This window comes from Myiozetetes cayanensis, unplaced genomic scaffold, assembly GCF_022539395.1.
Source record: "Myiozetetes cayanensis isolate MyiCay16 unplaced genomic scaffold, myiCay2020 scf2-11, whole genome shotgun sequence".
Lineage (NCBI taxonomy): Eukaryota > Metazoa > Chordata > Aves > Passeriformes > Tyrannidae > Myiozetetes > Myiozetetes cayanensis.
In genome coordinates, this window is record NW_026087411.1 from 88,318,851 (window position 1) to 88,340,539 (window position 21,689).

Here is a 21,689-nt window from a genome sequence, read left to right on the forward strand (position 1 = left end):
ATTAGTGCCTCCCAGGGGCTCACATAAGGGACATCACTGGAAAATTCTCCTATCTAGTAGAGGGCTCTGATTATTATCTGTTATTAGTTGTTCAAGCTGGCAGTGACAAAATAGCAAAGAGAAGTCTAAGGACAATCAAAAGAGACTGCAAGGCCCTGGGACAATTGGTTGAAAGATCAGGAGCACAGGTAGTGATTTCCCTAACCCTAACCCCACCCTTCTGGAACAAGGAATAGTATTGATAGGAATAGGCAGATCCATCAGGTCAGTGAAGGGCTCCGAGACTGATGCAATCAGAAAAATCATAGGTTTTTGACCATGGGATGATCTACTGAACACCTGGTCTACTGACATGTGACATCTGTATCTGAGATGGGATCTGCATCACCTGCATCTTCACCTCAGAAGCGAAAAAGAATTCTAGCACAGGAGCCAGTGGGCCTTGTTGACAGAGCTTTAAACTGGCTTGTAAGGGGGAAAGGGAAAATACCAAGTTTTGTTAACCTCCTCCTAAGTCTGAGATAACACCCAGATAGTAGTACCACCTTTATCTTTTTTCGAGTTCCCATTGTGGTGGCTTAACTTACCGTTCAGCTTCCAGGTGTCTACAGAGGCATACTGGGGCAGGCTTGGGTGGTTGTTGCTGGTCACAGATGCCATCTGTTCCATAACTTGTGCAGATCTTTATTTGACTGAGTCTGAAAATCCTTCAGGCACAGTATTGTTCTCATTTTTTATGTGACATTTAAACTGTAGTATGAATAATACATTGCTTTACAAATAGTGGAATTCTTTGTGTCCCAAAAAGAGTAAGAGAAGTTCAGTATTTAGCTATAGAGCACACTTTGTCTTTTATTGCCATTTGACTGTAAAAATGCATAAATGCTTCAGTTTTAAATAAGGCTATTACAGACAAAGTAAAAGATACCTAATAGAGAAGAAAATTAAAACCTATGATAATAATAATAATCTTAGTATTCTGGAGGCATTCATGTTATAGACAGATGAGGAATTAAATATGAATATAGTTTTTTGTACAAAGTTATACTTATTTTAGAGTGATGGGTATTTGCAACTTGCCCAGCTACAATGTGATAATATCACATTGCCTTTTCTTCTGACAATATTGACAACTATGGTGTTTTTGTCATGATGTTTACAACATGCAGATGAGAATTACTAGATTTTACTTGCACTGTCTTCACATTTATCTTGTTTTGCATCCCTTTTTGTAAGTTTATTCGACGGTGAAGTAAACTGTAATTCTTAAGTGTTATATCTTTAGGTGTAGCTTGATTTTTTCATTTTGTAATTCAGTAGGTATGATTTCTGCCCTCAGCAGGGGTATGCCCTGCCTATATGCTGACCCAGCAGTGCAGGGGCTCAACCTTTGCCATGGCCTGATCAGAGTGTTGCTGGTTTAATCCCTGCACGTGGGTCAATGACTGCTGCCTCCCCTGCTCCAGCTTCAGGTCTGGGGGTGACCCTGCTGTAGAGGGGGTGACACCTTCCTGCTGTCACTGCCTGACAAACCACAGCCATTTGTGTGCATGGGTGTTGGGGAATGGGGTGTCAGGGAGGCACTGCCAGGCTGACAGCCTGGGAGAAAGAAAGGGGCTGTGACAGGGAAAGGTGTAAAGGGAAACCCAAGCAGAGCCCAAGACAAGGTAATATCAGTATCATATTGCTTCAAAGAGAAGAAAGAAATCCTCCACCAGGCTCATCACAGTCCTTCTAGCAAGGATGTCATGATGCTGGTAAAGCCTTGGAATTCCCCTCCCTCCATCCCTAATTTACAATTTCTGGTAGTAAATTGTAGTGTCACACTTAGGACCCACAAGCACATTTGAAGTATGAGAACACTACCAGTGGAAAGAGTTAGGTACTGGCAAGAACTGGAAGGGATTTGGATAAAACTATTTTAAACATTTTAATGTCTATGCTTTTCAGTACTGATAATTGGGACTATCAGACTGTTAAAACACTAATAAGAGTGCCATTAAATTCTAGACTTTTTGTATGGTATGTTCCCTTTGACCTGTCACAAGATTATGAATTTTTGAAGTTCTATTCTTTTTAGTAGAAAGTGGTAAAACCAGTAAGATTTGATGCTTGATCTGAGGCTCTCTATGACTGAGCTCAGGAATAAAGCAAGAATTAATTTACTTAGGTAGATTTCTGCTTCTGATGGTCTCTGTTGCTCCTCTCTAAAGTTTAAATATCTAAATAACAGCAAAACTGCAGGTGATGTTTTTGTATTTTATCCCTCTGGTTCTCACATTCACTTTAAATGGGCAGATATAGTTCTCAAAAGTCATACATGCATATCTTAGATCCCAAATTGATATTTAATGAAAACAAATGTTGTCAAAGTTTTAGGCAAAACAAATTAATCTGTTTTAATTACTTTGTTTCCTATAGTCTAATCTTATCTTGTAAAGTTCTCTTTGCTTTCCCAATCAGAGTGGAAATCAAACCTTGTCTAAAGACAGAAAAAAATACTTCAAATAAGTGTCAAGCTTTCAAATTTTCTGCAGTCCAATTAGCACCAATTTAACTTGACTTAATATAAGAAAATTTAAATAATTGCCTGAAATAAACCTATTACTGACACAAAGTACTTTAGAAATGGGAAATCTAGGTCTCTGGTATTAGTCACTATGCTATAATAAATCTTTCTAACATGAAATACAAAAAAAAAAGCTCAGTGACCTTATCAGCCCTAGTTTTCTGTGCAGTATACTTAGAAAGCTTTTGTTAACAGCTTATTTACTCATAACAGGCTGAATGAGACAACACTTAAATGATGTTAAAAGGACCTTATGATACTCGAAAGATTAATGTAAACGTGACAAAACAAGTACTTGTTCTTTGCAGTCAATTGCTAATTTTGAGGCAACATGTTTTTAGAATTGTAAGAGGGTTGTTTTAGAATATGATGATTGAACTATAGTGTATCAAACCTAATTTATGGGAGACAAAAGACAAATTCTTCTCAAAAATGTCTTCTAAGGAGACTAAAGCATTTATTTATAATTTATTTTATTTGTATATGTTTTATTTATTTGTTTTTCTGTTTGTTTGCTTGTATTCAGAAAACGTATTTATATCAAAGTATTTCAAAAAGTGATAACTGGTAGATATTATTGTATACCATATTTTTTCAAGATGTATCTTCTGCATCTTCCTGTAAGAGGATAAATATCTGAATTTTTCATGTAATAGTCAGCCCAGCTTGGTTTTTCTTTAATTATGAGGTGCTATCATATTACTTTTCCATATGCCAGTTTATCTTTACATTGCTTTTGATCTCAGATAGCTCAGCTAATATGTTTTTTGCTCTGTATTATTTTCTTGGGTTTTTTCTTGTATAAAAAGTCAGCTAAGAGTGATCTTTTACCATGCTCAATCATGGTCAAGATGGGACATGTTTGAATACACATATCTGTCTAAATTAAGATTTTGAAGCTTTAAACTAAGTGTTAAGTATCATACTAGTGTCTTTCCATACAGGGAATGATTTTAAGATAACTGAGAGAGGTCTGCAGACAAAATAAACTGACCCATTCTAGAAGTGTGTGATGTAGTTGTGGTATAGGAGAAGAGGCCAACCACCCCCTCACTACAACCTCCTTTCAGGTAGTTGTAGAGAGCAATAAGGTCCCACCTGAGTCCAGTTTTACATAGGCTAAACAGCCCTAGGTCCCTCAACCACTCCTCGCCAGACTTGTGCTCCAGACCCTTCACCAGCTTCCTTTCCCTTCTCTGGATTGAAGGGCCCAAAACTTAACACTGATTCAAAGTATTGTTAAAAGTCTTGGTGGAAAATGTGAAAATCTCCAGATTAGGATGCAGGTGTGGAATTGTGCAAATGAGCTCCAAGAAAGACTGAGGCATCACCAATTGGTGAAGTGGGTTGAACATAAAACGGGAATTAAAAAAGACTGTTGGGTTTTCTTTATTAAGATATGAGGCATTCCAATCCGTTCCAATAAATGGATGATCTGAAGAAGCAGGAGAATAACTGTCTTCTTTTCATTTTATATTTCTGTTATTACTCCATGCTAGTTCCTCTTACATCTATGGCATTTCCTTGCCTCCTACAGCACTCTGACACATAGGGGAGCCCCCAGGTTGCCATTAATACATTAACCCCCCCAAATATGATATGTGTGAGGTACTTTTCTCTTTTCTTTGATGTGTGGAGGCACTATTTCTAGCAAGGTAAGTACAGTCTGTAAAGCAAAACTCCAAGAGGTGTCTTCAGCCCAGTAACATATCTTGCACAGTCTGAGCTATGGAAAACTTAACAGGTGACATTTTAAGCAAAGTGCAAGTTCTGTGGTATTGTATTCTGTCTCTCACACCAACTTTACAGAATATTTGGTTTTATTCAGCAAGATTATTTTAATTAAGTTTTCATACTTTGGAAAAGGATTTAAAAATACAGTTTTCAAAATAAATGTCATTTACACTGGAAGAGAATGACAGACTGTCTAGGTTACAGTAACAACCAGTTGCCAGTCTTTTTGTGTCTACAATGCATCATATTACAAATTTAATACATTTTGCTCTTATAAGTAATTTAAATGAAAATTTTTATTCATATCAGAATGGATTAATCTAGTGACCCTAAGGCATTAAAGTTAGGGACGTATTTGGCCTGATTTTTTCAGTGGATATTAGAATATAGGTGTTGAATTTAAAGAGGAAATTTTAACATCTTCAAGTAAATTATTTTCTATACAAATTATCAAAATTATTTTTAGTTTGTGCATTTTGGCAAGAACATTTGAGACCCTACTATTGAGGAAGTTATTTTCTTTGTTAGAACTGATACTTAAAAATTACTTTTTAAATTTTTTTAAAAATTTAATTAGTTTTACTGTATTATATGCATTCATTTTCATCTTTTAGTCTATTGTATCATAACTGCTGTAATAATTATAGTCTAGGTTCACCACAAATCTCACAAGTTCTTTTTAGTGTAGGAATGACAAAAAGGAGTTTTACTCTCTACATATGTCTGAAACTTGTACTTAAAATCCATTTTTCCTCTAAATATTGCTTTCATAGTAATGGTAGAATATGGAGATATCATTAAAAGCCATTCCAGTTCTTTCCAACAGATTCAGTCTTACTTGGAAGGATCTAATTACATGACCTTCCTTTTTTATAATGCTGTAGAATACAATGTTATAGAGTTGCCCTCAACATTCAGATACAAGAAAAGTAATAATTTGCACAGTTGAAAATAAAGTGAATTTGAAGTGTATTATTCTGTGGTATTACCATCCTGCCAATGTTTTTGAAGCTCTTCTTGATAAGAGCAGATTGAGACCTTTTTTGCCCTAATGCTGACTTACAGGGAGGATAGCCTCTTTGATAGTTAGATCTGCTATAGCACAACAGATGAACTTGGCTTCTCTATTCTTGAATTTAGATATTGTTCACAAAATATCTTTTTCTGAAATTTTTAAGTTCTTAGTTTTAGTGATACCGAGTAAGCCATAGTGATCCTGAGAGTGTGACACTAAACAAGAAAGTGGATTTAAGGAGTGTGAAAGAGCAGAGCTCTTTACTGAATCTTTGCATGTCACAGGGGATAAACAGATTTCAGAACTGCCTTCTAATTTGTACCAATATAGAGCTTAGCATGGTGCAAGTACCAGGGCACTGGTCAAAGACAGAATTGCACAGCAGCCTCTTTCAGTTCATTTTTCTAGGGTACCTGCCAAGTCCAATCTCCTGTGTACACTTTCCACTAGAGCACAACAATAGGATGTTGTGGGATGTTTTATTTTCTTTGGCTCAGTTAGGAAGCTGAGAGTAAATTGTGAACAAAAGCAATTTCCTTAAGTGTACAAAATATTTTTATATACCTAACATTCATATTAATGTGAATATTGCACTATTGATCTCCACTAAATAAAAATATTCCCCATTATCTTAAAGTACTTATTTCTGCAGTATGTTAATAGATTTATTGCAAATACTGTAATTTTATATTTGGTTTTATAATTATACACAGACTAGACAAAGGTTCCAGTATTTCTGTACTTCTTCCTTGCTATTCACTCCTTTGTGTGAAAAGCTGGTTTTTGTCTTCAGCATTCCTTATTTGTTCTCATCCACACCTCCTCTGGCCCACACACCCGAAAAATCAGTAGAAGGTTCTTGAATTATCTGTAATATACTGATTTGAGCTGGCTAAAGCTAAATTTCTCCACAGTATCTAGTAATGAGCTGTGTCTTGGATTTGTGCTGAAAACAGTGCTGATAGCACATCAGTATTTTAGTTATTGCTGAAGAGAACTTACACAGAATCAAGAGCTTTTCTGCTCCCCACTCCGCCCCACCAGGGGATGCACAAGAAGTTGGGGTGAGACACAGCCGGGACAGCTGATCCAAGCTGATACAAGAGCAATCAGAGAATCACAAAATGGGTCAGTTTGGAAGGGACCACAGTGGGTCATCTGATCCAACCTCCCTGCTTAAGCAGGGTTATCCTAGAGCACATTGCATAGGATTGTGCCCAGGTGGTTCTTGAATATCTCCAGTGAGGGAGACTACATACCCTCTCTGGGCAATCTGTTCCGGTGCACACTCACTCTCACAGAAAAGAAGTTCTTCCTTACATTGAGGTGGAGCTTCCTGTACATCAGTTTATGCCCATTGCCTCTTGTCCTGTTGTTTGGCACCATTGAGAAGAGCCTAGATGCATCCTCTTGACAGCCTCCCTTCAGATACTTGCAAACATTGATGAAGTGCCCTCTCAACCATCTCTTTTCAAGGCTGAAAAGGTCCAGCTGCCTCAGCCTGTCTTCATAAGAGAGATGTTCCAACCCCTTATTAGTCTTTATAGCCCTCTCCTGAACCTGCTCCAGGAGATCCATGTGTCTCTTGTACTGAGAAGCCCAGAGCTGAATACAGTACTCCATATGACTTTACTAGGGCTGAGTAGAGGGACAGGATCTGCCCATACCATATGGCTTCATGCTCAGCATATAAACCTGGGAAAGGAGGAGGAAGTGGGCATACATTCACACTGATGCGATTCATTTTTCCCAGTAACTGTTAAACATGCTGGAGCCCTGCTTTCCTGGAGATGGCTGAACACCTGCCTGCCCATGGGAAGCAGTCAATAAATTCCTTGTTTTGCTTTGCTTGCAGGTTTGCCTTTTTCTTTATGTATTAAACTGTCACCTTAGCCCATGAATTTTCTCACTTTTCCCTTTGTTTCTCTTCTCCTATCCACGTTGTTTGTCAGTTAGTATTTTGAGAGATGTAGATGGAAGTTGTGGTACGCACTTACAAGCATAAAAGTGCACCATCATATCTCTCATAGTGAATGTCTTAAAAAATATTTCAAGGAATTTTATGTCTTGCATCATTTATCAAAAGTCCCTGCATTTCAATTTCATTTTGAGAAAATAAGTAGTACAGTTAGATCACCACCAAGACGCATCTCATTTTAGTTTTGTATTCCTTTTAGGGGAAACCTGTGCTATTTCACTTTATAATTACTGTGTAATAAAGTTAATTTTGAAATTTCAATTTTTTCATTTCTTGCCAGCTGGTCTTAAAAACCTTCTTGCCTTGCCACAATTACAGCTGTTATTATTTTATATTTATAATTTATCATTATATATTTCAATATAACCCTAATTTTTGATATTTAAACCTATAAGTAATTCCAATTGGATAGTCTTTATTGGTGAATATATTGAACTATAGGAACAATCTATGTAAATAAAAGTAATTAATCTGGAATTTTTAATAAATAAATTTGGTTAGTTTGAGTTTAGAATTAAAAGCTTAGTTGCATTTTCTATTTTTTTTAAACAGGTGATAGATGTGAAGTAAATATAGATGAATGTATGTCTTCTCCTTGCCTCAACAATGGAAGTTGCATTGATGGCATCAGTTCCTATAAGTGTCACTGTAAGAGAGGTTTTACTGGAAAAAACTGTGAGATAAATGTTAACGAATGCTGGCCAGATCCTTGTCTTCATGGAAGGTACCTATTTTTATTTAACTATTATTATCTCTAAGTAATACACCTAACTAGCAATATTTAAGATTTAATGATATGGGAAGGTTGATAAATATACTTTTAATTATGTTCTTCCATAAAGTAAGAGTACAAGCACACTTAAAGATGATAGATGTTGCCTGCTTAAGCTAATGTAATATACTGTTACATTATCTCAGTTTCTCTTTCATTTTTGTTCATTACCATAAACCAGTATTCAGTATGTGTGGATTAATTAGAGTTTAATATACTTAAAAGTGAATCTTTAGCTGTTACAAGCCAAGAGTTTGAAATGGGAAGATGTCTTTTAATACAACAATCACTATCCTTACAGAATGCCTCAACATCCATAATATACACATTTTAAATCCATTATTAAAACTAATTAAATTACCATGGATTTCAGTAGATTACATCAGACCACTATTTTGAAATTCATGGAATGTTACTGCTAGTGGTGAATATGGAATTACATAGCTTCATCTGAATAACTCTGTTTTGTATTTCAGATGTATAGATCTCATTGATGGGTATCAATGCTCTTGTGAAGCAGGATGGACCAGCTCAAGATGTGAGATAAATATTAATGTATGTCTTAATTTATTTATTTTTTTTAATTATAGGAGAAAGGGTAATATGTCACTTGAAACTCATTTTTATTTAGTTAACCTCTGAAGTCAGTTTATTGAAAATGCATGACAGAAATTCAGTTGTTAAAAATCTGTTCTGAAAAGCTCATTATTTGATTGTTTATATGACACTACATTAGAAAATATAATTGATAAAATGTCTAAAGAAGTTTAAAGGTGCAGTGTGAATGATAAATCTGAAAAGCCATGGCAAGCTAAGCAAACATTACCTGAAAATCATTTGTCCATGAGTCTGGAGTAGATAGGAGAATTACCTAGGTTGTACTGTGAGTCCCACTTGATGTAGCTTAGCTGTATATTTGAATAATGAACATCAAAGTGCAATGTTCTACGCTGAAAGTTTCCACGACTCACCTTAAAATTTCAAAATCCAGGCAATTATAGAATTCTGTGATACAAAACCATGGTGTGCTAAATACATTGCTCACTTTCTCCTCTGAGGGTCATTAATAATTTCATGTCAACATGTGAACAAGAAGGCATCCGCATATCCAAGTCTGTGCTGTGTAGATTCCCACGGTCAGCAAACCGACTAGTGACTACATCTGGCAGAACACTGAACAGTTCTTACAATATTGACCACACTTTGCAGAAAGTATTGAACTGATGTAGACTTTTTCAGGTTTTTTTGCCAAACAGAGTTTGATCGATCTTGGGATATGATCCTTTTAATGTGTTTGGTCTCATGAGAAAGTCTGGCGTGAGATCTACCTCCCTGTGGGCTATCTGGCTTCTAATATTGTGCTTCTAAATTGTCCAAAAACATTCCAAAATGTTATAGAAACATCTTTTTAAGTTATGTATGAATTCAGATACCTTTCATAATTTTTTATTTACAGTTTAAAGTACTAAATAACTAAAAACTGTCTCATATTATGTAAAGGAAGTATGGTCTATAATTCTTCTGTTGAAAATGCATGGAAATCTCACACAGGGAGTAAATCTAGCTGGAATATTAGTTTCCAACTCCCTTTACAGAAAGAAGAAGTCAGAAAATAAGTAATTCAGCTCTGCAGAGTGAGCATCATGATATGATATTGCAAATCTGTATGATTATCAGCTGTTGCCAGTGCTAATATAGAATACCCTTGGGTAATATTTTCTCTAGCAACATCCATGATTTACACTTTTCTCCATTTTAAGAGAATGAGAGATTAAATGACCTGTAGACAACTTCATAAAATTATATTCAAAAAATAACCATATTTCATATTTAGGTGTTTGAAAATGCATAGGATAGAAATTCATAGGAATTATGAAACAATATACATATACCTTTGACAGATAAGTCTGTCAAGAGTGATGGCTTCATCTTTTGATAGTCATTCTATTTGCATGCAGTGTGATTCCCAGATTAGACTATGCTGCAAATGTCATATTTTAAAGGCTCTAACACTGTATTCATCCTGCTCAGACATATATCATGCCTATGCAATTCTTACAGTGATCAGCTAGGCTTTCTGACTATGCAATAATCCTTGCAGGCTTATGATCTGTAATTGTTTTATTCTAGATTAAATTCAGCCACTTCCTTTGTTTTAAAATACGGTCAAAACATAATCCATATATATATATATATATATATTCTTCACTTCAAGGTACATTTCTTTGTAATAAGGACTATTCAAATTCATTATGTGTAGGTGTCAAGGTTTTGTTTAGAAGGGGGGCTGCAGGAGTGGCCTTTGTGAGAATGGTCCAAGGGTGGCCCTGTGCTGAAAACAACCCATTTGAGTCATAACTCCAACCAACCTACTGCAGGGTACAGCTGAGCCACTCACTCAAGACGGTGGCACATTTGTAGAAACATATTTAAGAAAGAGTATAAAACTGCCCAGCAGAGAGAGGAGACCTTAGCAATATCAAAGGTCATTGAAGGAGAGGTAAGAGGTGTTCTGGAACTGCAATAGAGATTGCAGGTGCTGTAGCCCTTGGAGAGAATGATGGTGGAACAGGTATTTGCCAGTAGTCCGTGAAGAGGACCATGCCAGAGCAGACATCTGCACTGAATCCCATGGGAGACCCCATGCTGCAACATGTGGACATACCCTGAAAGAACTGCAGCCCATTCAGTGCCTGCACAGCTGCAGAGTCTAGGCAGAAACCGTGACCCATGGAGAGGAATCTATGCAGGAGCAGTCTTACCCTACAGCACAGGAAGAGGACCCACACTGAAGCAGGGGAAAACTGTGAGAAGAAAGGATCAGCTGAGAAGAGTTGGTGCAAACAACAACCCCCATTTTCCACCCTGTCTTTACTTCTCAGGGTGAAATGAGGAGGCAAAAAACTTCAAAACAGAGATGTGAGGTTGAGCCTGGGAAGAAGTGAGGTGTAGTTTTAGGTTTTGTTTCTCTTTCTCACTGTCTCAAAATCTATTTCTAGTTACAATAACTTAAATTATTATTTAACCCAAGTGAAGTCTGTTTTGCCTGTGAAAGTAAATGGTAAGTGATCTCTTTGTCCTTATCAGTCTAGGAGCTTTGACACCTTATTTTCTTTCCTTGTCATATAGGAGGAGGGAGAAAATGGCTAGGTGGTCATTGCAGAGTCAGGCAAGGTCAGCAAACAAGGTGATTCAAAGAACCAATTTAAAAATGAAATATATTTACGTCTGTATATGTATTTCCCTAGACATACTTGGATTTATTTTTTTCCATTTTTTTTCTCCTGGATTTTTTCAGTCTTTACCTATGCTGCAATATAGTTTGTAAGAAAATACACTTCAAAACTTTCTCAGGTTGTCTAATACTTTTAGGAAAAAAATAAGCACTTTATATCTTTATAGTTACAGCCTATAACTTTTTCATATCTAATATGGAGTGTGGATGTTGAAACTTTCCTATCTTCTACAGCTTTCATTGCTTTTTCATTTATAGAATTCACTCAAGAAAGAGTAACAGAAAATATATGCTCTATATGAATCAATTTCAACACACATGATTTCCTTTGACATTAGCATATTTTTGAAATGGTAAAATGAATGTACATAACTGAAAATTGATCTTTTCTCTCAGATAGATTACCAATATGTGCTGTAATAGCAATTATGATTAGCAATAGACATTTCTTTTTGATTTTTTTTTCTTTGCTATGACTGATGAGGCATCATTGGTAATTGTGCTTCTTGCATGCTCAGTTAAAGCTGTCTTAACCTGTCAAAAAGGAAGCAAAAAGCATTTTTGAGTCTCTACACAGGAGGATATTCAACTTGTTGGTGCTTCTGCTTGTATCTAATAGAAAGCTGTAATCAGACCATCCTAGTAGTTGTTTTATTTTATCTGGGTTTACTGATCTTTTTTTCTCTACTTTCAATAAAGATAAGATTAAGGGGGAAATCAGGAAAATCAACTAATTTTCAACACAAAGGCATCACAGCTTATGCAGAGGCAGAGAACAATATGCTGCTACTCCTAGCAAATAAGCAATTATTCATCAGAACTGTCCAGACTGCACAAAAGACATGAGACTTGATAGTGATATAATTATCTGTGATTTGATTGGGAAGAATACTAGGATTCACGTTGCCTACCTTGAGGTGTCTTTGTGAAAGCTAGCTGTCTGTGCACTTATTATAGTCAATGAAAATGTGGTGAATGTTCAGAGAGATCTGCAGAGCTGTTCACCTGATTTTGAATTGGACATCTGCTTTTCCTTAGTGAGTCTAAACTTCACTGACTGGGTCTTCGTGGACTACATTAAATAAGTCAGAAATTGGAATCCCCTCTCCAGAATTCTCTCTGTATAGATGTAGCACATCTACGTATAGCAAACATCAGTGTATGTATTAAGAGCCTCAGATGAGCTGGATGCTCGTTTGTGCCTCTGTGGGATTTCTCTACACTCTTGAGTATTTTTACCTATTGCTAACTAGTTCAAGGAGTGTTGAGCAAGGTAAGTAGTTTCTTGAAAAGCTAAACTAAATTAAAAAATTAATGTAGCTTATGCTCAAGAAAGAGATACATAAATCTAACAGCAGAAGGAGAGGGACATACCCGCTTTATTCTGCAAAGCACAGCATCTGTGATTACAGACCCTTGGGAAAATTTCAATGTCTGTAACACTTCAGGGACCTCCAGGCTTTAAGATAAGTTTATTTTAAGGAAGAGTGACTGAATTGGAGAATTTTAAATAGAAAGTAATTAAAAAGATAAAATAGAGAAGTAGATAAATGAATGAGACCTACGAGAATGTTGCAGAGGAATTTCACTTCCAAAGTGCAAAGCTCTCTGACAACATTCCACTGACAGTTATATTTCTGATCCCTTACATTAGAAAATCCTATCAATTGACATCATAGTATGCTCTAGCAACAGAGACTATCCTAAAAACCAGGACTATGAAATTATTATATTCAATTTCAGGAAAAGGAACTATATAAAAGTGAAGACCACAAGAAACTCACAAGCATACTAAGGGCTATTAAACAAATAACATTAAAAGCCCAGATAAAATGTGTGCTACAACTGAAGAACACAAAGTGGTCTAAAGCCCTTATTGGTTTAAGAAGAAAACTTAAGTCTGCCACAAGGAAAAATTGTCATTTTAACAAATGGAAAGCTTGTTCATGTGGAAATAACAGAAGTCCTTTAAATGTATTAATTCAAATGTTAGCAGGAATTTCAAAAAGCTAAAACAAAAACTGGAAAATGCCTTCTAAAGACCAGTCTAACTTGCGAAAAACTCTTCACACTATCAAAACCCGAAAGTCAGATAGGGAATCCTTGGCACTGTTTGATGATTTAAGTGGGCGCTCAGATGGGGTGAGTCTGTAGCAAGAGAAGCTCTGTGAGTCCTTTGTATTTGAAGAATGCCAGGAGGATCTCACAGAAGGGAAGAGTGAAAAGATGTCAGAAAAGCTTCAGTGAAAAGAAATGTTCTAGAGGGGAAAAGCCTCATACAGCTGCACTCAATCGTCAATTGCAACTCAGGAAAGAACACTTTGAACAACCACTGACAGTTCTCTAAAGTCCTTGTCTCAACATATAGTCACAGTGCAGAATAGGAAACAAAAACAACTCTGGGCATGATCATGAAGAGTATAGGCCACAACATATTGGGTACTATGCACATTTCTGGACCTTGCATCTCAGGGAGCATGTAGTAGAGTTAAAGAAGCTACAGAGAGTAACAAATGTTATATGAGTTTAATAGCCTTGTAAGGAGAGATTTAAATGGATGAAACTATTCCCTTTTAAGAGTAGAAACCTGAAGGGAGTGTAATTAAGGTTTAGAAAACTATTGCAGTGGTAGAGAAACTTAAATATAAAATTTCTTCCCCAAATTCTGTAATACAATAATTGGAGAGACATGATCAAAATAAGAGAAACATTTGGAAGAAATCAAAGTATTTTCTTTCAAAGGAAGCAGAGAACCCTTAGAAATTGCTATCCCAAAAGAGGGAGGCAAGCTGATCTCTAAGCATGTTCAGAAAAATTAGGCAGATCATGGACAACAGGTCCATAAATTAATGATAAATGAACCTGTCAGGGAAGTACAGTTTACCATGTTCTGATTAGACAGTTCTGCTTACTGGGAGGATACATAATGCAGAGATGGCAGAAAGTTGCAAAGTTCAGGTGATTATGTTAAAGTGGTTTACTCTTCACCACCACTATAGACAGAATACTGGGCCAGATGGAACACTGGTCTAATGCAGTATGTTCCTGCCCTGTATCATTGTCTAAAAATTAGGTTTATTTTTATTATTTTTCTCCTTTACTTGTGTTAATAACATAAAATTTCAAGGCAAAATGTTTTTATGATTTTGAACTTCTTTTGAATTAAAATTTGTTGGATAAAAACAACATTCTGAAACATGGACACAAGTTTTCGCAGTTCATTCCTCAAGATGTTGTATATATATTTAATCTACCAACATGAAAAGCTTTGGGTAGTTAATAATTAAACAATGTGCATATGGGATTATATTTTTAAAAAATAGAAAAATAGTCTAATAATTTTACTCATTAGAAAAATACAATTTATTTATAGTTTTATTAAACATAAAATGGAAATAATCTGGAGCATTCATGTCAAGCTTGTAATATAAAGCTCATACTTTTATATAACATCAATACTATTGAGATTTAACCCAAAGTAAGACTACACTTCAAACTCCTATGGAAGTGGAAAAGTCCATAAGCTAGAAAATCATACAGTTTAAAACACTATTGTAAACTTAGCAAGGAAAACCTGGGCCATTTGGTATCTTAATAGCAACTGTAATTATATCAGGTGATTGCACTCATGATAAATTCAATAAATTAAACTGTGGTAAAATATCTTCGAAAGGAACTGAAATATCTATACAGAGTTACTGAATAATGCAGTGGATTATAGATGTTTTGCATAACTATGAAACCATATCAAAACATTAAATTGTACATTTTCTATGAAGCAATACTGTAAAATTAGACAATCGTTTCAAAATCAGGATTCAGAATACATTAAAAACTGTATGCATACCATATTCTGTACATAAAAAACCTTGCTTTAACACACTAGTTTGTAAGCATTTATTTACAACATTAATTTCCTTTCTGTCTGCTTTATTTTTTATTTTTTCCAAACCCTTAATCACATGGCTCTAGTTTATCACAAAAACCTCTGCTTTTGACCTAAGAATAATGTTGCTCTCAATCTTATCATTAAATGAATGGAAACAAGACTCTTTAAAGCATCTTTCTTTTGTGGTGCAATATATATATATATATATATATATATGAATGAATTCTTTTCTTATATCTTTCTTTTCAACTCCATCAAATTCAAGTTTTGTTTCATTTGGTTCTACCTTCTACAAACCAGTGATTTCACCCTAGGATCCAGTTTTCTCACAAATATCAGGATGCTTCCTTCTTGTTCCTTAAGTGATGTTTAAGACCACTACCTTTTCTGCTTCAAGTCTTCCCATAGAGTTAATCACTTCATAGTTTTGTACAAAGAAATCAAACAGCAAATGGCACTTGGGGCTATATGCAACCAGTATTCACAGGAAGTTAGACTGTATAATGCACCACATACAAGTATTTTAAAAGATAGGTCTGTATATAGCTTAAGCATATTCCTGACAGATTCCCTGCCCCCCCCCTTCCTCACAGTGGATTTGCACGAGATATTTATGTTGAGAATTAGTCCACTTTATAATTACATTTTTGAGACAAAACAAAACTTCACTTAAGTAAAAATATCTCTATCATTACAATTTTTGATTTTTTTTTTAAACTTAAATCTCTTCCAAAAAAATAAATTTCAAAGTGTTGTTAGAAATCATTTTTGATTTCCAATTGACGAGGACTAATGAAAAATAGTCCTTTCTGTAAAAAAAGACAAAAAACCCCACTAACTTCAAAAATACACTTCTAGGTTTTGTTTTAAGAAACAATGTTGAACTTACGCATTATTTAGAAAAATAGTGGATTTTCACTCTTGTTATTAATTTGCTAAAATATATTCCCTTACAATTGTTTCAAGCCATGGATTGTGACTTTGGAGATGATATAATGAGACATGTAGAAAGTTGGCCTTTCGTAGGCAGAATAACCTCACTTCCAAAGACAGATGTCAGTATGGACCCACACATTTGGAGAAGGAAGCAGCGTGCCTTGAGCAAAGTGCTATGCCTTTCTAGGTCACTTGCTAGAGTCCGAATTTCAGAACAATTCCCTGCTAGCAGAACCAGTGAACTGTGCCATGCCAGGTGGACTCTAATGGACAGTCATTTTCTTCCTAGTAATAACAAGATTTACTACACCATGACATTCAGAGAACAGCAAATACAAAGAAGAAATAATAAAATATTGTGCTCTAAGAAATGTAGTGGATGTCCTACAGCATTTTTTGAACTAAGTATTCTTAAGGCAAACTACCCTTAAAAGAGCTGTATACCTAGAAATCTTAATATATTTTCACGTTTTTACCTTGCTTTTAAAATTGCCTTGCTATGATAAGAAAACAATAAGGGCTTATATGTACTGTAAAAAATAATTTACTAAAAATAAAGTAATAAAATCACCATTCTGTTCTCCTGTCAGAAGTCTGTATATTCCATTCATTTATAGCTCCATGGAAATTAATACTTGTATTTATTTGCCTAAAACATATGTTTTAGAGACGCATCAAATCTTTATTTAAAATATAAGGGGTTGGAAAACTTTTGACAGTTTTACAGTGACTGACTCTCAGTAGTAAGGTTGGAACTTATCTCTCACTGGATATATCTGGATTTGGGGAATCAAGTGGTCATTTTTGTACTGAATTTCTCTGAGAGTTAAATACTCAATATGTAATATTCTTGTGAAAATATCTGTGCACTGCCATTATCTCTCCCTCTCAATTTTTTTTTTTTTTATAATAACCTAAACCTAAGAACAGTCATAGAGCCATCAAGAGTTATGGGACTTCTTATAGCTCACATTGATTATTGCTTTTAATAGCTAGAAATAGATCTGTACTTCATGAATTTGTCTAATAATTTTAACCTGTATATATTATTTATGTTTTCAGTGGTATCATGTGAAAATTATATACATGATGTAGTGTTTCTGAAAAAAATTGTCATAAAAATTCTGTTAAGTGTTATTTTTCTTAGATTTTACTTACTGTAAAGTATTTTAGCTAGTACCTAAATCATGTTATGGTCTACGTTTTTTGACATCCTTTACAATAAACAGATTCTAGAACTTGGCACAATGTTTCAGTTTTCCCCTAGCCATAAAAAGAGAAATAATTACCTGTCTAAGTGTAAGTCATAGTTCCCCTCTCTGAAGACTTAAAGGTTGCATTAGCAATTTTTTCCATAGCATTGCAATGGGAGTTCCTGTTGAGAGTTTGTCCACTATAATTTTTGAATCTTTTCCAAGGTCACTGTCTGTTAACAACACATAAGCTCTAAGGATTCCTTGTTAGCTCAAATCAAGAAAAGTGTATGCTTCACAGAAAGAAAACCAAATTCAGAATAAAAAATACCTACTGAAAGAGACCCATCCTGCTTTACTGTTAGGAGATGAGACATGAGAAAATTAAAAAGATAATTGTCTGAGAATAAACTGTGTCAGATTGGTGAAGAGTTGATAAAAACCCTATACAAATGTTTACAATTGTCTCATTTCTATTTTGTTAAATCATTTAATTTCTTTACAAGGGAGCTTATTGAAGCTGTTTACATTATTAAAGATGAGCTGGGAAGGGGAGCACTGGTATGCTCTACAGTGTGAGTACTGGGCACCATCTACAGTTGTAATGATGAGTAAGGAACAAGCAGAGCACCCCTACTGAATTCAATAAGGGGCATCTTTTTTTTTTTTTTTTTTTTTTGTGTGTGTGTGACAGGCAACACACAAGCCTCTCTAGAAGAACCTGGCAAGATTAGGCCTTAGAAGCAATTGTTCTGTCCTTCTGTTTCCTTGTATATGGGTGGCTGTAGCCCTGTTTTAACTGAAGCTGCCTTTGGATGGAACAAAGTAGAAAACAGAAAGGGAAAAGAGAGGGCAGTGGTGGCTATAGGAAAATCAAGGAATGCATCTCTCTTTGAACAGGTACTTGCTCTGATAGGCCAGAAAAGAAAGTTTTACACCCTATGAATACCCAGGTGTGGTGAGTTCACTTTATCTAGTTGCTAGATGCCCACCCAATCAGCAATTGTGATACTTTTATTGATCAACAAATTTCTGTTTTGGAAAAACTAAAATGACCCATCTTTGTGAATATAATTTTTTGTAATTTTCATTTTCCTTAGTTATTCAAAGGCAATTTTCCTTTTAATCACTAATCAGATCATTTCTAGGTGAGAAAAGTTTAAAAGATATCTCATTAGGTTGGGAACAGAGAACCAGAGTAACCAATAAAATATTTTGCTCCTATTGTACCGGAGAAGACAGACAATATTTCTAGGACTGTGAGTCCCTGCAATTGTTGCTCTTTTTTGGCAACTGTCTAGTTAGAGGTCATAGTTAAGATCCAATCTCCCATTATATAAAGAAAGACAAAACAGAAATAGCATTGGTGTTTAGGTGAGCTTATCTTCAGAGAATCAAGGTAGTTGGGAATTTTCTGTAAAGCCAGCTACTCCCAGATGTCAAGCTGTAAAATCAGTCTCTGGCAGGACCTAAGATAGGCAGAACTCAGTAACAAAACTGTGTTGCAACTTTAGTTTGTCGTCTCATGTTCTTGTTCCTTAGACTGCAAACTACAGCATTTGGTGGTAGTGTGGTAGCTCATCAACTTTGGCATAAATTTATTTGTAGCATTTTTAACACAGTTCTCTCTGTTCGCTGAAACAATTTTCTTGCCTGAGTTAAAAGCAGCGCAGACCAGCACTTCTCTGGTGACAGTGTACTTTAGTTTTTTACAAGTCTAATGTTTAACTTTTAACTGCAGCACATCAAAATATACTGGAAAGTGATAGGTGTGATTTCTTTCCTAAAAATTGTCTGGGGCTTATGTTACTGAAAAAAATAATTACAGTAAGCAGTTTTAGTAAAGTGAGTAGCTTTAGTAAGTAAGTAAAATTTTACAAGAACAATAGATTCTGTGGAGGAGAATAAAAGGGTTTTGCATTAAGTTTGCAACTTGGTATACTGTGATTTAGCTATTTTGATGATTTTGGTATTTTTTGAACTTTAACTTTTGAATCATAATCAGAAAAAAATTTGATCTGTTAATTGATAGATATTTACTTATTCTGCTAATGAACAGATCTGTAAAACAAATGTCATAGAGATGGATCCAAGTGAGTACAAATTAAGAAGACTAGACAAGTTACCAGAATAGAAAAAAAGTCAGAGAGTTGGAACTGTGAATTGAGATTTTTTTATAAGCAAAAAAAGGACATTTATGTCTGCCAACAACAGATGTAATTAATATAACAAAAGACTACTTCTATAACAGGATTTTTGGCAGTCTGTAGGACTATCTCCATCTTCCTGTGGGACGTATAATTCAATTAGTTTATGTAATGCTCACTAATAAATCATCCTATATACACCCAGATGGAGAGCTTATAGGAAAATAAGTTGTTTTCTCACAATTCCCCATTGATATCTGAATTTACATTCTGTCAAAGCAATGTAGTACCTGCAGGAAATCTGAGTGCCCTTGGATATCCTTAAGGAATTAAACCTTCTAAAGTTACAGTAGTGTGAGAATACATTTAAAATACCATATTTAGCTAGACTATTTGGGTTGCATTTGCAAAATACAACTCCTTTGGGATAGAGGTAAAAACTAGATTTCTGTGCTCAAGGGCAAACCCACATTTTTTGCACTGGCAATTGCAGTAACTAAATCCCCCTGTATTTCAGGAGAAATATTGACTTGCCACTATTTTGCATGGTTTCAATGTGATGATTTTTACACTAGTGTTATCAGAGGAAAATTTTATTATGTGAACATGTAAACATTTCTAAATGCTTCTATTTGCAATATTATGTGTTACTTGATAGTGAGAAAGCATTTATCAGGAAATACTGATAAAAGGATTGTGTGCATTGGTTTATATAAGTAATTCTTTATTCTGTCCAAAATTGCCCAACTAATGTGGGGATTTTTTCTCTGTAATAGACTCTACTGTAAAAAATTATGGAGAATAATTGTATAAATTTTGTGTCAAAAACATGCTTTAAAGTTTTAAAAAAGAAATCACATACTTACAGCTGAAAGACTCCTTATGTAAAAGTATATTTGTGTTTCTGCAAGATAAATGAGTAGGAACAAGTATAGTTTGAAGAATGAGTATAAGTTGTAATCAAAGTATCTCTCTCTAAAAAAAAAGCCTCAAATTAGAGATTTCTGTTTTTTAGACAATAAAAAAGTCCAATACCTTTTTTTAATCTCTAGATTCAGTCTCTTGCACTTGCTATTGAGATGAGTAAGTACTGTGTTTTAAAACTGTATAGTCAATGTATTACTATTTCTCTCCTCAGGAATGTGAATCTACTCCCTGCATTAACGGAGGTTCTTGTCAAGATGCAGTCAATGCCTTTGTTTGTACTTGCCTGAGTGGGTACACTGGCAGGTTTTGTGAAGTCGATATTGATGTTTGCAGTGAGCCTACACTGAACTCAGTTCTGTGTTACAATGGAGGTGTGTGTGTTGATGGACCTGGAAGAACTTTTCATTGCAGGTTAGTATGAATACTGTCATATTATAACATATTGATTTGCTAAGATTTCAGGGCAGTACCGATACTACATGCAGTACATGAACTCAAGTGGATTTGGTGTTCAGTCTAGTTCTTAAAAATATTGTTATCTTAAATCATTTACTATTTGACATCAGACCCTTTTGTCTGAAAACTTATCTTCTAATGCTTTTTGGAATTATATGAGGAAGCTTCTAACATAAACTGACCCTAAAATATTTAAAATTATTATGTTTATTGTTGTGTATGTACATGTGTTTTTTACTTAAAGGGAAAATTAATTTTCAATCAAATTTAGATGACAGGTAGTTTTTATATTATGTGTGTACAGACATATATCCAAAGCAACTTCCCATCATCCATCGTCATCATTCTCTGTTGAAGACTTTTAACTACATACATGTAATGGTATAGCTTATATACTTTTCATACAGCTTTAAAACTACTCTATAAACTGTGGGCATCATTCTCTCTTATGTCAGCTCTTAATTATTATCTAAATCCCTATTCAATTACTACGTTTGTAGAAATATGAAATACTAAGAACTTATTTTATGAACATTCTTAATAGTGAGGCTTAAATATCTTCTCTTATCCAACCATGTGTTCAAAGTCTCTCTGGATAGTACCCCTTTCTCCAGCAAATCAACTGCAGCCATCAGCTTGGTGTTGTCTGCAAACTTGTTGAGTATGCACTTGATCCCACTATCATATAATTGATGAAGATACTAGATAGTGTTTGTCTCATGATAACGTGAAAATATTATGGTTTGGCTTAAACCTCTAAATACATGCTAAAATAATGCTCACTAACTTACTTCTACAATACTACCTGCACAAATGCCTTTTCTGTGGCTGTAATTTC

The 21,689-nt window shown here is 34.9% G+C and overlaps 1 protein-coding gene across 1 annotated transcript in view; it reads left to right on the top strand.

The window, feature by feature from the left end:
• Positions 1 to 21,689, top strand: part of LOC126640159 (protein eyes shut homolog) — a 673,551-nt gene that overhangs the window by 237,599 nt on the left and 414,263 nt on the right. Inside the window, exons 17-19 of the mRNA XM_050315721.1 lie at positions 7,849 to 8,020; positions 8,545 to 8,623; positions 20,607 to 20,806. Coding sequence (XP_050171678.1) covers positions 7,849 to 8,020; positions 8,545 to 8,623; positions 20,607 to 20,806 — 451 coding nt within the window. The remainder of the gene's footprint in view (positions 1 to 7,848; positions 8,021 to 8,544; positions 8,624 to 20,606; positions 20,807 to 21,689) is intronic.